Source organism: Rhinatrema bivittatum, chromosome 2 (genome assembly GCF_901001135.1).
Source record: "Rhinatrema bivittatum chromosome 2, aRhiBiv1.1, whole genome shotgun sequence".
NCBI lineage: Eukaryota > Metazoa > Chordata > Amphibia > Gymnophiona > Rhinatrematidae > Rhinatrema > Rhinatrema bivittatum.
In genome coordinates, this window is record NC_042616.1 from 481709291 (window position 1) to 481726053 (window position 16763).

General features: G+C 42.0%; 1 protein-coding gene across 1 annotated transcript in view; it reads left to right on the top strand.

The window, feature by feature from the left end:
• The window catches only part of IRF4 (interferon regulatory factor 4), a 31195-nt gene extending 15099 nt beyond the window's left edge, over positions 1 to 16096 (top strand). The window contains exons 7-9 of the mRNA XM_029590527.1: positions 941 to 1294; positions 10757 to 10869; positions 13188 to 16096. Coding sequence (XP_029446387.1) covers positions 941 to 1294; positions 10757 to 10869; positions 13188 to 13331 — 611 coding nt within the window. The 3' untranslated portion in view covers positions 13332 to 16096. The remainder of the gene's footprint in view (positions 1 to 940; positions 1295 to 10756; positions 10870 to 13187) is intronic.
• The last annotated feature ends 667 nt before the right edge of the window (positions 16097 to 16763 follow it).

Sequence of the window (16763 nt, forward strand, 5' to 3'; positions counted from 1 at the left end):
CTGCTGAGGTCACAATTCTAGCCCCTCCCACTCAGCCCAGGGCCCCGCCCACACCAGGACTATTCTGTCTTGAGTTTACAGAAGAATCGGTAGACTATGAAACCTGTCCAATATGTTCCTCTGCAAACACCCACTTCTCCAATTTGATTTCTTTCTATTTTGTTATTACTCATGAATCTTATTTATTTTATGAACAACTATATTTTATTTACTGAATTAATGTAGGGGTAGGGTGGGGGAATGAATGATCTGCAGCCTTTTATCTTCTTCAGTTGTTTAGATTTCTGTCTCCCATTCTTTATTTTATCTCTTTCTTTTTCTAGCACTCTGCACTTCTTTTCCCATTATTCGTTCCATGTCTCTTTCCTTCCAGACTCTTGGTTCTCAGATTTCTCATTCTGTCTCATTTCCTGATGTGCATGGGTTTCTCTCACATGTATCATTTTGCTGTACCTTTCCTGTTTTATGTGTCTCCTTTTTTCACACCCCTCTTCTTTTTATTTTGTAGTACATGATAATAGCCTTTCTCAGTACTGGCCACAGTTAAGTTTTAACCACATTCTTTAGGTTTTTATTTTATTTATTTTTATTAAAACTATTTTTAACACTCCTAGCAGAAATTCCTAAATGAATAACAAATGAACATACACACTTTAAAATCGACACAAGACCAGTATTTGCCAAACACATTAAATCACAGATAATTACTGCCAATCCGCCAGCACGGTACTAATAAACTGGAGAAACTCAACCTTCAAAAGCCTGTTTGAATAGGAATCCTTTAATCATTTTCCTAAAGGCTTTTGTACATCCTTCAGATTATAGACCCTCTGGTAATGAATTCCGAAGCAGTGGACCGGCAACAGCGAATGGATATTCCTGGTTTATAAATACTTTCACGCTGTGCAGCACTCCAGTAATCATCTTTTTATTTTCACAGACTGCCGGTTGCATATTAGTTTGTATTACCGTGAAACACTGGTTGAGGAGATGACCACTTCAAGTCCAGAGGGCTGCAGAATCGCACCTAATCCAAGTTATGAGGGCGGCCGTCTGGACCAGGTTCTTTTCCCATATCCTGAGGATAATGGCCAGAGAAAGAACATCGAAAAATTGCTCAGCCACCTAGATCGGGGCGTGGTACTTTGGATGGCACCAGATGGGCTTTATGCCAAAAGACTGTGTCAAAGCAGAATCTATTGGGAAGGGCCCCTGTCTGTGTACAATGACCGGCCTAACAAGCTGGAGAGGGAGCAGACCTGCAAACTTTTTGATACACAACAGTTTTTAACAGGTAATTTGTTGTTTTCATATAGTAATCAGTCAAAATCCTAGGAAGACTTGATAGAGGAGAAAATAGCAAGTTAAATACATTCACTGTGTCTTAAGTGCTTTACTCTTGCTCAGGTATTTTATGTATAGTAGAGGAGTAGTATGTTAAATGTTACTACTTTGATGCCATCTAATGACCCACGATACACAATACTATGATGTGTCATGCAATAGTACCATTTTAGGTGGTAGATTTGCTATAGTGATATTCAGCAGCATGATATATTGTGAAATGCTGTTTCCCACTATGATGTTATTTTGTGCCACTCACTTTTAATTCAAGTAAAACATAAGTTATCATTATTCATTGTTTAGACCAATTTCTGTGCTGTTTGTGAAGGCTGAATTGTGTTTTGTTTTGTTTTTAAAGAATGTTTCCAGATTCTATACAGTAGCTCATAGCAAAATATGTATAGTGACCTGGAATACAGAGCTCTAGTTGCCATTATGGTGCTGATGATAACTGGGATGTCCACTGCTTATGGTGCATTTCATGGTGCCAACATAAGAATTACCCAACGATGACAATGTACTGGAGCTTTCAAAACCACATAGGTCACAATTTTAGATGTGACTTGGAGACCTTTATGATATCAAAAGCTCCTGCTCATCACCATCCATAATAATCCACCAAGAGCATCTTTTGATGCAATCGGGCAGGTGATAAGCCAAAATAACTAACTCAATAAAGAAAAGGTATCACAGCCTGCAAAGAATGAGAGGAGCTGGAAAAACAGAACAAATAGATATTTTGTCATTTATTTGGTCCTGCTGCTGTCCAGGTTCTCTCTTCTCTTTCTGCCATGCAGAACTGTCTTAGCAAGGTGTTCTACAGTTGATGGGACAAAGAGCCTTGATTAGGGTTTGTTTTATTAGTAAATTGGCATCCTTATAAAGTCATACACTTGAGCATTTTAAAAACAATCTTGAAATAACTATGTTTAGTAACTTGAAGAAATTAATTCCAGGTGCCTGTTTCTTGGCTGGTGTGGGCCAGGCCCCGTTTTGACTTGTCTTATTAATTAATGTGGTCTTACATGTATTGTGGGATTTGCCAACTGTTTTCATTTTGAAACGGAGCCCTTCATGAAGAGGAGCCTTAGAAATGATTGTGGCATGCTGTGCATATCAGCTTGAGAGGACAATAGGTGGAGTCTGTTCTTCTAGGTTTCAGTTTTGGGTGCAGGTTGGATCCACAAGGAGCTGTATGTTTCTATTTGCTTCTTCAGCATTCTTATTTGCAGAGTCTGGTAAATTTGGGGCAAAGAAAGCCATCTGTCATGAGTAACTTTCAATATTGAATCAGAGACAGCCTCTTCCTCTCTCTCATTCCCACTATGCTTAGTGTATCCTGCCAGTCAAAGAGCAATGTACCTTCATAGTAGTGGTGTGAGATAGGTTCAACATGTCCCTTAACCTTTAAGTCAGTTGAAAGAGAGTTTTTAGTTTCTTGGGCAGTGCAATTAATGAGTCTTGTGACTTGTATGATACGTACACATGTGTTTGAATCTCTCCAGTGTACCAGATGTGTTACTTTACCTCCCTGACTCAAAAAACTTGGTTAAGAATACATTTCCATATTGGGTAAAGCCCCTCTCCAGTACCTGTTCACTTTTTAAACTAGTCCTAGCTATTTGAGGAACTTGAGGCAGATGTGTATCAGTTTTGCTCCACTGCAAAAGATTTCTCCAGGTGGTTCAATGACAATTTCCCAGGATTTTCAATGTAAAAAAAACTGGCTGGTGCAAAACTGGAGCAGTCTTGGCACAGGAGCAAAAACTTGCTACATTTGGCACATTGTCTCGAAACCTGATGGATATCCATGATTAAACAATTAAAGAAACATGATTTTGCAGCATGTAAGGGCTCTGTGTTGGTGGCCATTTATTTTGGGCTGGGCAATCAACAATTAGTGTGAAAAATAGGCTAGGCCGTTGATAAGGGGTATTGCAATTTTAATAAGGCTTCATTGAGATTAATATGGCAGGGAGGGATATAGGCATGGTAATGGGGTAGAATTAATATAGTAACATATTAAATGACAGCAGATAAAGACCAAAATAGTCCATCCAATCTACCCATTAGAAGTTCATTCAATTTCAGTGTATGCACAAAGAAAACCAATAGGCAACCCAACTCCACCACCCTCCTCCCTCCAAGTCTTTTAGGTATCCTCAACACTTTTCCCACCACTATCCTGAGCGTGCCAAAAAGATTGCCTGCACCTCTCCTGCTAGCAAATTATTTCAGCCCCCCACCACCATGTTCAGCTTTGCTGAATTAGCAGTGGTGGAGCTGCTTGGCAATAGTGATCGTAATGCAATCACATTTAACATAATCACTGAAGGGAGGACATTAAGAAAAAACAACAGTAGTAGAATTTAAGTTTAAAAAGTTAAGACTATAATAAAATAAGGAATTTAGAAAAAACTAAAAGGAGATGCTAAAAGTATGAATGCAGTGTGGATGCTGTTTAAAAACACCAGCTTGGAAGCCCAGACTAGATGGATTTTATTCATTAAAAAAAAGTATAAAGAAGACCAAATGAAGGCCAGCATGGTTACACGGTGAGGCGAAAAGGCTATTAATGTCAAAAGGATGACTTAAAAAAACTGGAAGGTGGAGCCAAATGAAGAAAATAGGAACGTGCATAAGCACTGTCAACTTAGATGTAAAATATTAATAAGGCAGGCCAAAAGGGAATTAGAAAAGAGACTTGCCAAAGAGTCAAAAACTTTAAATAAAATCTTTTTCAGGTATATTCAAAGCAAGAAGCCTGTGAGGGACTCGGTTGGATCACCAGATAATCAAGGGGTAAAAGGGGCGCTCAGGGAAGACAAGGCCAGACCAGAAGAACTAAACTTATTGTTTGCTTCCATCTTTACTCAGGAAGGTGTCAGGGAGATACCCACAGTGGTAACATTCTTTGAGAGTGGTGATTCAGAAGAACAGAATCAAATCATAGGGACCTAAGAAGATATAATAGGGTAAATTGACAAACTGAAGAGTAACAAATTACCGGGACTGGCTGATAGACACCCCAGAGTGCTGAAATTGCAGAATTATTACTAGTAATGTCTAACTTCTCATTCCAGTCAGCTGTGGTACCTGAGAACTGGAGGGTGGCCAACTTAATGCCCATTTTTATAAAGGACTCCACAAGTGATCTTGGAAATTATAGACCAGTGAGCCTGAAATTGGTACTGGGAAAAATGGCAGAAGATATTCTGAAAAACAAAATTACCTGCCATGTGGATAGACAGAGATTAATGGGGCAGAGCCAACTTGGATTTAGCAAAAGGAAGCTTTGTCTTACAAATCTGTTAGATTGTTTTGAAGAAGTTAACAAACACGTGGACAAGGGTGATTCAGCTGATGTAGTGTTTCTGGATTTTCAGAAGGCATTCAACAAAGTCCCTTATGAGAGATTCCTCAGGGAATGAAAAAGTCATGGGATAGGACAGTGTCTTCCAACCCTCTCCTGGAGGCACATCTAGCCAGTTAGGTTTTCAGGATTTGTGCAGCTAATATGCATGAGAGAGATTTGCATATATTGGAGATCCAGTGGGTATGTAAATCTGTCATGTATATTCATTATGGATATCCTGAAAACCAGACCTGTTAGGTGTGCCTCCAGGAGAGGGTTGGGAAACATTGGGATAGGAAGCAGTGTCCTACTGTGGATTGATAACTGGCTAAAGGATAGGAAGCAGAGAACAGGACTGAATGGGTCATTTCTCTCAACGGAGAAAGGTAAATATTGAAGTGCTTCAGGGATCTGTACTGTGACTACTGCTCACACCTTTCTAATATATTTAGAAATGGTCTGCAAAACAGAGTGATGAGTGAGGTGATCAAATTTGCAAATGGCATAAAGTTGTCATATCACTAGCCAGTTGTGAGGCAATGCAGGAGGACCTTGCAAGACTGGGGGATTGGACATCTAAAATGCAGCTGAAAATGAATGTGTAAAGTAATTCATATAGGGAAGAATAATCCAAACTATAGGTGCACGATGCTGGATTCCATATTTGGCGTCACCACCCAGGAAAAGATCTTGGAATCATTGTGGACATTACTTTGAAATCTTTGGCCTAGCGTATGTGGCAGTCAAAAAAGCAAAGAGAATATTAGGTATTATAAGGAAAGGAATGGAAACTAAAACAGAAGATATCATAATTCCTCTGCATTGATCCATGGTGTGACTTCACCTTGGATATTGTGTGCATTTCTGGTTGCCCTATCTCAAAAAAAGACATAGCAGACCTAGAAAAGATATCGAGAAGGATGACCAAAATGATAAAGGGGATGGAACTGCTTCCCTATGAGGAAAAGTTAAACAGGATAGGGCTGAGTGGAGATATGATAGAAAGAGTCTATAAAATCTTGGGTGGAATGGGTAAACAGGGAACGGTAATTTAACCCTTTCACATAGTATTGGGACTAGGGGACACTCTATAATGCTAATAGGTGGTACATTTAAAACAAATCAGGGAAAGTATTTTTTCACGCAGCACACAGTTAAACTGTGAAATTTGTTGCTAGAGCAAATGGTGAAAGCAATTAGCTTAGCTGGGTTTAAAAAGGATTTGGACAAGTTTCTGGAAGAAGTCTTTAAACCATTATTAGCCAATGGCCACTTGGTAAAGCCACTGCTTATTTCTGGTTATGAGCAAGAAGTATTGGATATATTCTTTGGGAACCTAGCAGGTACTCGTGACTTGGATTGGCCGCTGGGCTTGATGGACCTTTGGTCTGACCCAATATGGCATTTATGTTCTTGTATTTTTATGATTGTACATTACTAAATGTTTCATTTTAATCTGTTACAACATGATGAGGGCACTATATAGATGTGGTGTTTGGGGTGCTAGTTGTCAGTTGTGTGTTTTCTGTGACTGTGTGTTATTTTTTAATATTATATACTGTAATCTACCTTGAAATAGCCTCCACTAGAAAAGGTGAAATATAAATAATTGTATTAAATTAAATTATGGATAAAGTCAAGTCCAAAGGCAATATATTACTGACATGCTATATTTTATATATGCAACTCATATTTCTAATATATATCATGTATGCTTCGGGAACTTTCAGTCACCTTCTTGTTAACAATAGTGGTATACGTCCACTTTCAATGTGCAGGACAAAAAACAAGTTGGAGAAGTAACACAATGTAGATGTATGACTTGGAGGTAGATTTTAAAAGCCTTGTGTGTGCAAAAGTGGGCCGCACAGGGGCTACGTGAATGTTTAATAGCCAGGAAGGGCGCGCGTACCTGAATGTATGCACGCCGCAGAAAAGGGGCAGGGCATGGGCGTTCCAGAGGCGGGGCCAGCACTGGCACACGTAACTGCAATTTTTCCTCGGCCAGTGCGCGTATGTTATGCGCGCCACTTTGTTACAACTCCTTGTTAGGGGGGGTGTGGTTACAGACATACTCAGAGGTATCCATTATAAAATTGACATCATTAAAGAATTTTAGACTCTATAAAAAAATGAAAAGTCTAACAAGAGGAGTTGATTTGTACCCTGCAGTCTCCGCTAGCTCCATTGTACAAATCAACTCCTTTTCATCACTTATAAGGTCAAAAATTCTTTACTGATGTCAATTTTACAATGGATACCTCTGAATGTGTCTGTAACCACACTCCCCTAACCCCAACCCATCTCCCGAAAGCTCAATCTGACTCAAAGTGCCCCCTTACATTGGTCCATAAGTAGAGTGTCAGACTGACCCCATACAGAGGTGCTCTCACTCTCTCTCCCCTCTCAAGGAGCTGGGGCAGATATAAGGGCTGTGCATAGGTTATAAAATAGCATGACCCTTTTCAAATCTACCCATTAGTGTTTTAGATGGTGAATGTATCGGACCAAATTGCCTTTCTTTTCTCTGGGCAATGTACAGTCACTGGTTACTTCTGTGGCTTTGGTGGGGCTGTGATTGACAAATCCCTCACAAGCGTCCTGTTGTGGTGGGTAGGCAGCAGTTTCCTCGGATGGCTCATATGGCCCTGTTCCCCCTACCATGTGAAGGGGGCTTTCTGTATGCACCGAGCTGGTTGAAATTTGGCAGGACAGCTGTGAACTTGAGAAGGGGATCCCCTTACCAAATTTTGGTAAAATAAGTTCGCAGAGAAGGCTCCCAAAATAGATGGACTAACAATAAACAGTACTTTGTAGCAATGGCGTGCCCCTAGAAAAGACAGGTGTTTCTGATTTTATTATTTAATATACATTTGAGGTTCTGCCTCTTCCTAGGGCAAGGCAAAAGGCAGATTACAAAGAAGCAAGAGCCCATGGATGATGCATACCTGCAGATATAAGCCTTGTAGAGTGGGTGTGAGGTACACTGAGTGCATGAATAATGAATCTAATACTATCAGGAAGGAACAACCAGGGGAATCTAGGGTTAAAGGTTTAGGAAGACAGGCTGAGAGTGGGAAGAATCTCTCTAGAGAAGTCTAGGGAAAGGCCTGGCCAAATAACCGTTTTATTATTATTATTATTTTTTTTGTGGAAGGTAAGGTAACAAGTTTCCAGGCATGGCAGTAGAGGTATTTGGTTCCAAATTCTGGGTGCAGAGTAGCTAAATGTGCGAAGCCTTGTGCATGAGAGTCCAGCTGCTGCCAGTGATGAGGGAGTGGGGAGTGGAAAAGAGGTTATTGGTGGTTAAAAAAAAAAAAAAAACGTTCCCTCGAGGAAATGGGGGGTGAGCAGCAATTGGGAAAGATACTCGGGGGGGGCCAAATGGTTCGAACATTTGAAAGTAAAGCGTAGATGCGCCCTGCTGAGGATTCCCCAGCCGTGCGTGAATGAAGCGGGTTTTACATGCTTGATGTGTGGGTTGTACCTTGCTTCTGGGTATAGTGAGTGGTAAGAAAGGGTATTGAAATAGAAGAGGTTGTGTGTTTAAAATCCTTAGAAAAACGTGAAGCAGTGTGGTTTCTTTTCTGAACACTGAAAAAAGAGATGCACTGAAGTTTGTTGACTATCTGTGGAATTCACCGACAGCACAGCACGGATATTGTCTTAGGGAGCGGCCGGTAGTGAGACCCTGACTTGCTGCTGGGAGGGGGGGGGGGGGGGGGGTGCTGATATCTGTTACACAGATATGGTATCCTGACTCTTAGTTGCAAGCCTTCTTCTTTGTCAGTTTGTTTTCAGCACTGCTGTGTCCTGCTGTAGTCTTCCCTGTCCCTACTGTTCGCTGCACTGCGTGCCTTCTGTCAGGTGCCTACACGACCTTGGGCCAGATTATCACTTCTTATTGGAAGTATTATAGCATTCAGTTCAAGGGGCGCAGATGACTGAAGTAATTACAGCCCCATAGAATATCTGACTGTATATCTTGAGAGCTGGTGGCAGTAACTCCTCAATGTCACCGTTTCCCTCCCCCCCCCCGCCCCCCGTATTACATAACACGGAAATCTTCCAAATTCTGCGGTTACTGCTGTGATGGACATTCCCAGACTGACTGGCAAGTGTGGCAGCCTGGGCTACCACAGCTTGTTCTTTCTGAATTTAAAGCATGTTCAATATTTCCTGTTCAGTCTGGGGCTGCTACTGAAGCTGCAGAGACAGTTAAGAGTAAAGAGGTAGCTTAAGTGGTAGTCAAGAAGCCCAGATCTTGTGTAGTCGGAGCAGTCAGATGTTTGTTCTATAAATGTTGCTGGTGTGCCTAGAAACATCCCCCCCCAAAAAAAAACCAAAAAAAAAACCAACAAACAAACACAGGGTCTGATTTAATCACTGGTTAAAAAAACAAGGCCCAAAAAAAAAGTGCAGAAAGACTGCAATTCAGTTTGCTGGCTCAGTTTTGAAATAATGACTCTTTGGGCCAAGGGTCTGATTTCCAGCAGCTTGTAGGATTGCCATCGGACCCAGATTCTTCCTGCCAGGGTGATCCTTTTTCTGATTTTGCCTGCTATGTCTATGGACTCAGCAATTCCAATTTCTCTTAAGAAAGGCAGGCCTAGATACAACGGGGGCACAATCCAGACCTGGATCTGGGTCAGGAGGCAACCTGAGTAACTTATGGAAGGGAAAACCATCCCCAGGTCCAGAGGGCAGCTATAAAATGGTGAATGGTCCTCATCACAAAGCAAATGGGGGCAGATGTCTATACCCTGGAGGGAAAGGGGGGATACGACAGAGGCATTTAAATGCCTCCAAGGAATATTTATTTTATTTTATTTATTTATTTAAAAACATTTCTATACCGTCGTTAAGGTGGGTACCGTCACAACGGTTTACATAAAGGCACATAAAAGTAATGCAATTAAAATCTTTCAGTTTACAAAGGTGCCATAAGGTTCGGTAACATAGTTTTTAATAAATGTAAATTGATAAATGTGAAAAAAAACATCATGTCCAGGTCAATTCTATGGCAGTTTTGAGTACAAGACTCAAAACTGCCATAGAATTGACCTGGCATAAATGGACAGGAGGCGAGACTCTTTCAGCGGAAATGAGGAGGTCATGGGATGAGGGTGAAAGGGGGTAGGCTCAGCAGTAATATAAGGAAATAACTCTACAGATGCATGGAACTGCCTCCCTGTGGAGTAGATGGAGACGAGGGCAGTGTCAGACTTAAAAAATAAATAAATATATATATGGGAGAAGCACAGAGGATCTGTGAGGGATAGGAAGGGACTACAGAGCTGAGCAGGAGATGTGGCTGGGCAGCCTGGATGCTCTTTATCTGCAGTCATGTTCTATGTTTGTAGCATAAACTGTGCAAGAAAAGCGCTGTGAGGCCTTTTCCATTACGGCGCATGAGTGAGGAGAGAGAAAAAGTCCCGCAGTCCTGATTGCATGAGTTCTTGCTTGCACAGCTTTGTTGCGGGACATGAAAGCTTTGGGCAGGCAATGTGCTACTTTACAATTGTGTCAGCGAACCGACTTGTGGACTTCTTTTACTTTATCCCTAAATGTGACCCTTAGGCATTCATGTTACCTTTCTACATTATGGACTGGCTTAGTACATTTCTGTCATCTTTAATCAGACAAATTGCTCTTTCTAAAGCCACAGATGCCAGGTACCTAATTCAATAGTAAAATATTTTGTCAAGATCTGTTTCACAGGGAATATGTGACTTTAATTTAAAAATGTATAGCCCGCTGTTCTACAATTCAAGGCAGGGTACGGTAAAAATATACATAATATAAAAAAATACGAGTCAGCACAACATAAAACCATGAGAACATATAACATACAACAATAATTTAAAATAAAAATATATGTTTCTGTGTTGGGATTTTAAAAAAAACAAATAGAGACTGAGCAATAAATGTCCGGCACCGCAAGCCAGTGCAGCAGCTTCATTGTTATATGGAGTTTCCCTGCAACCAATTTTAGTTAAACACTAGAAGCAGCAACTGCTCCACTTTTAACCACCATTTTTTTTTTCTCTGTTTTAGAACTGCAAGCCTTTGTCCATCATGGGCACCCTATGCCACGATTCCAGATTGTCTTATGTTTTGGTGAAGAGTTTCCGGACCCACAGAAGCAGAGGAAGCTCATCACAGCCCAAGTATGAGCTGGTTAAATCTGTTCTCAGCCTTTAATGATACAGAAACGGCACCCGCCCGTTCCTGTGGTAGCAGCATATTTGAGGGTGGCAGGAGGTTAAGGGGATTGGACGAGTTCTTTCCTAGCTTCTGTTTGGGCGGTGAATGCTTGCTGAGCATTGTTATCTCTCCTGTTGAGCTACCATTTTTCGGTTTGTAACCTTTCCCCCCCACACCATTCACCAGGGGTCGCCTTCCGAGCCCTGAGCTTGCTCAACCAGGGTGGGGGAGAAGTCTCTCTGGGTCCTGTGGAGTGGAGGTAGAAGTTGCCTCCAAAAAAGAAATGTCCACATCAGTCCTTGTGCTCCAAATAGAAAGAATGCTTACTTGTAAAATAACCAGTTTCAGCAATATAAAAACAAAAGTCCACAGCAAAAAAAACCCCAAAACAACCCATAGAAAAGTCTATAGTAGAAATAGCAGGCAAATCCAGATAGAAAAGACATTCTTCTACCATTACTCTTCAGATAAGCAGATCTTATGCTCTGTAAGGCTCTGCACCTTGTTTCTTCCTTCACAAGTTATCTGTTGTTACCAAAAATAAAGTACAGAGTCTCCCTTGATCTTTCATACAGTACTCACAGCTCAGTAGATGATGATGATCACGAGAATCCTCCCTTGTTCAGGTGGACAGATGTTCCATATCTCACGTCAGGAATACCCCATGGAAAACATTCTCTTCTTTCCCAGAGGCAGGCCAAGACACATTCTTCTTCTTCTTCCTCCCTTTCTCCCAGCTCCTTATACGTCACTGCTTCTCAACTCAGCATGCACCGGTGCTTCACAGAAAAGGCCTCTCCGGTGCGCATGAAAATATCAACTCCAAAACACTCTACCCTGTGCCTCGTGGGAGGCATTTTAATACTCCCCAATTTTATTCATCCCCTTTGTGGAAGACCCACTCTCTCGCTTCAATAAATTGCATGCACCCTCATGAGCTCCCTCTGAGCTTCCTGTGCTAGATGATTCCCAATAGTAGCAAATAGAAACACTCCAGAACACCTCTGATCTCTTCCACTGCTGGAAGATTCTCAGTATTAAACGATAAACCCATTCCTTTACACTGCTAGTACACCTCTAGTGGCCAAGGAGGGCCCACATGTTTAACTGTGTGGATGTGACTGAGAACTGGGGAAAAAAAAAACAAAAAAGCAACATTATATCCAGGGAGAACTGGGCTCCAAGGGACTATTGTTAGTCATTAGAAGTTAGAACTGATAAATGAGTGATGTACCCATTTCCCTACCATGCATAAGTAAATGGACTAGAAATGTACAGTTGTCAAGGTTAAAACCAATGTTAATACAGAAAACTAGTGGCTCGTTCTCGCCTATCAGCGCCAAATCACTGACATGCAGTTTAGGAACATCCTGGTAATATTCCGTTTCGCAAAGTGAAACGGAATATTTGTCTGAAGGAGAGAAGCATAGGGAAACAATCAGTCAAGTCTTTATGGATAATCGGAGACGAATGGACTCGTCTTGGCAATTGTGGAGGGGAAGGGAGGGGGAAGGATGAAAGCTGGCTGGTCACGCCGCAAGCAGAGCGGCTCACAAGTACCGCCCATGGGGAGAAGCACTGTGGGTCACTTTTTTGCAGCATCTCTACATGGGCTCCTGTCCACGTGGGAATGAACTGATACCGGGAAAGCTAGGTACCATCTGCACTTCAGCTCTGAAAGGTTAGGGCTCTTCAACTCGATGAAGAGATGCCTGAAAGGGGGCCACGACAGAGGTTTACAAAAGCTTGAGTGGTGTAGAATAATTAAATAGGAAACCAGTTACTTCCTCGATCACACAATACTATGCTGGGAGGGCATGCCATGAAAATAACAGGGAGTAGATTTAAATCACAAATTTTAAAAAGTCAGCCCACAAACAATTTAGCCATGGAATTTGTTGCCAGAGCATGCGATCAAGTCTAGCAGTACAGCTGAGTTACAGGACCATAAACCATTACAAGCCAGATAGGATTGTGTGCCTCCACTTCATTGTTTTGGGAGGGAGCAATAGGGAAAGGAACTTTCCCTGTTGGGTTTTCCCAGACTGCTGCTGCTAGAGACAGGACGCTGGGCTCCGTGGACCATTGGGGTGACCCAGCGTGGCATTATGAGCTCTGGGGCTACAGTGAAATGCAAGGGCTTTATTTAATCCCTCGGCCCCTCCCTCATTTTTTAAAAATCTGTTGCAGTGTGGGCTGTGAACATCTCTTAAAGAGTCTTGCAGCATTTGTACCAATAACTTTTCCCATCTTATATATATATATATTTTTTTTTTTTTAGATCACGCCTATGCTTGCAAGACAGCTGATTTACTTTGCTCAGCAAAACAGCGGACATTTTGTGAGGAGTTATGAATTGGCAGAGCACATCAACAGCCCAGAGGAATACCACAGATCTCTTCGCCATTCCTCCATTCAGGAATAAATGCCAGCGCCTCTCTGCCCCTCACCCCCCCCTCCCCCCCAATCTCGCCGTGCCAAAAAAAAAGGGTGACCTGACTGCACCGGAAAGATTTCGCAGAGAAGAGCATCAGACAGGAATGGGTCGCAGGGATTCTTTCATAGCTGGATGTGCTCAGACTTACAAAAGGACTCAGAAACATGACAAGGGTATTGCTAGTACCAGAATTTCATGACACGGTGAGATGGTCTTCAGCTAATGCCTGGGCACCAGGCTCCGCCGTCTCAAAGGCTTAACTGAAAACTGACAAGACAATTGCATTCAGCGATGTTTACATGTGCCTTTTTAAGAGCTATTTATTTGTTATACTAAATCTCAGGGCTGGTAGCATTTGATTCCCAGTACAGTTTCTGTATCTAAATGAGAAAAATGTTGCCCATGTGAAAATCGGCAGCAGAAATACAGGGGGGTCTATATGCAACAGCTTTTAGCTGGATAACTTGTGAATTATGCAGCTAAATGCTGACTTTTTTGAATATTTTGGGCATTTACGTGGCTAAAATTTAGCCAGATAACATATGGGCGTTCTGGGGTGTACCTGAGTAGAGTTAAGTTTGCTGGATAAGTTATCCAACTAGCTCTGGTCATGCCTTAGAATAGTCCTAAAGTTAGTTGGATAACTTTAGCCGGCTATATTTGTTAGGCATATTTGGTGGTGTGCCTGCACCACTGAATCTCCTGCCAAAGTTAGTCAGAAGAGTTTGACTAATTTTGCAAATGGACCCCCATACTGCGCGGCAAATTGTTTTATCAGAGTATTTTAACCTTTCAGAATCGCCGATAGCAATGTACTTCTATTTTTCTACCTGTCTCAGTGTACATTTTTCAAGTATCCAAGAAAAAACTTTGATTTTTTTTTTTTTAGTCCTCTTAAAGATGTATTTTTGTTGCAAGGATTGACCACTTGTAAATCAGCAGCTCGGAAGTCGCTCGGTTATCAGTGTGGCTGCTCAGCTTGTTTGGGAGCCACGCCAGAAGGTAACTGCTGAAAGAAGCGATGCCTCTCTGGCCCTTCATAAGACCTCAGTGTTTACTCACGTGGCCTGAAGCCAAAAGCCGATAAATTCATGCTGGCATTTCTAGCAAAAAGGTTCGGCAAATGCTATTCAGTCTGTTATTGGGGGATCATTGCATTTTTTTGTAGATTCAACCCTTCCTCCCCTTTCCTCCTCATCCTTTCCCCACTGGTCTCCTCTCCCCTTCCCTCTCCTTGCCCTTGTCTTATCTGTTGTCGTCCCCCCCCCACCCCCCCCCCGCCATTTCCTTAAGATAATAGCTTAACTAGGTGAGATATTTCTCCATTTATAACCCCACTGCAGCCCCTCGCAAGCAGTTTAGGATCACCACGTTACTAGAAGGGGCAGGAGAGGCCAGTATCTTCTGCCAGCTGCAGGAGCAGCATATGGGACAGAAAATGTGAATGTCCAGTGCATGTGCTCGCTCTCAGCTGGCTTACACCATGGAGGTCCTGGCCGAGCATGCTGTCTTGAACTGTACTGCTCGTTTGTGAATATTTATCAAAACTAGTTTGTAGAATATTACTCAGGAAATTCTTCAAAGATCTGTCCCGTTGCCAAAGAAAGCACACAATATGGCAGGACAGTGTAGGGCAGACACTTATTATTTGCTTGATTGTGAAAAAGGACTTCACTTTTCTTTCTTTTTTTGCTTGTATTGTTTTCTTTTCAGTTTCTGAACAAAGATATCTGTTGTACTGAATAATGTATTTTCCCTTGAAGAAATGCTTGTTTTAACAGTTATATTTGATCAGGCTTCAGATATGTGCATCACAAATATATCTGTGCATCTCAGAGATGCAAAATAATCTGGGATATAATATCCCACCATCTTTTCTCTCTTCATCTTTCTTCCCCATCCCCTTTTCTCTCACTCTCTTTTTCTTACCAAAGAGATTATGCCTTTTTTTTTTTTTTTTTTGGCATTGCATAGTATTTCTGGTCTGGGAGTGAATCAGATACCTTGATTTTTGAGGTACAACCAAAAGCTTTAGTCAGCTCAAGCTTTGTTTTTGTGTTTAATTTGCAGCTGCTTGATGCTACATTTTTTGAAAATGTAGGTTCTGTGACCTTCTTTCTTATCACTGCTTGCCCAAGGTCTTTTAGAACAAGATTGCTCTCGCCTGCCAAGCTGGGTTACAAGACCAAGCTTACCTCTTTTCAGTTCAGTTATGGTTTTATTATTATAAACACTTCAAAACACAGGAATCTTTATTGAGAGTACTATCTAGAGCAGTCAGCGTCAGGGAACCCTCTTCATAGTAGTATGCAAGTGCCCATAGTAGAACAATGCATAAAACAGTTATGTGCTGAGCAAATGTACATTTGGTTACTTGAGTGTTGGAATACAACTGTGAATTGTATAGGAATTCTCCTGGAAACCTTTAAACATTGCCTGTAAGATTTACCTCCAAAAATTTCATAATGCTTTATTTCATCTAGTGTATTTTGAGGTTGCTGTCTTTGTGTTGCTGTTCTTAAAATGTTTGTTAGATGTACGAGCAATTAGGAAAAACTGCCCCGTGTTCAGGGGACTGAGGGGAGGCTCGGTGGCTGCACTCTTTCTACATGACTGAAGATGGAGCGACACGGGCTAATTTGCAGTATTTATCCTGCTGTACTTGAGTCTTACTGACTTTTTGGTCGTTATCTTTTTTTTTTCTGTTGCACCATAAAAGGTCAGGAAAAAATAAAACAGCTTCTGGGTTGTGAGCGCTTGGCTCTTCTGTAAAGTCTCGTGAAAGGTGGCATCATTCTTCCACACCTCAAGTGTTGCCTAGGATGGAAGCCTATCGGGCTGAGTTACAGCCTCCTGCACACCGTGCCACCTTGGCAGGTAGTAGGCGAGGAGCATGGAAGCTTGCGTGTGCTGAGCAGCACATTCTCCAGGTCACTGCTTGAAAGTGAGCAGTTGTTTCCTGGCAGGTACCCTATTCAAGTGTATTTGACATCACTTTTCCTTCCAGGAATATACATATTTCACAGCACCCGGGCTTCACTATGGAGAGACTGATGTGTGGTACTTGTCTTTAGATGCCAGCGTGTTCTGGCAGAATGAAGTGCTGCGGTCAGACAGTACCTTCTGTATCACAGAGTTCAGCAACCTCTTTTGCCCAAATGCCAAAAAAAGCGGCAAAATTGCTATTAGAGGTGTTGCTGTGCTGAAGGGAGGGGAGGGGGCCTTCCTCCCAGTAATTCTGCCTCCTTTGTGATAGGAGGGGGGGGAGTGTCTTTTACCTAACATGCAGCCTCTTCAATCTGGCCTCTGTACAAGCTCTGTCGCCTGCAAGCCTTTTTGACCCTCGCAGAATCAGCTCACTCAGGACATGTCGGCCCATGGATTTTGAAAACGCTTGCAGACGGCTCAGAGCTTTTGCTG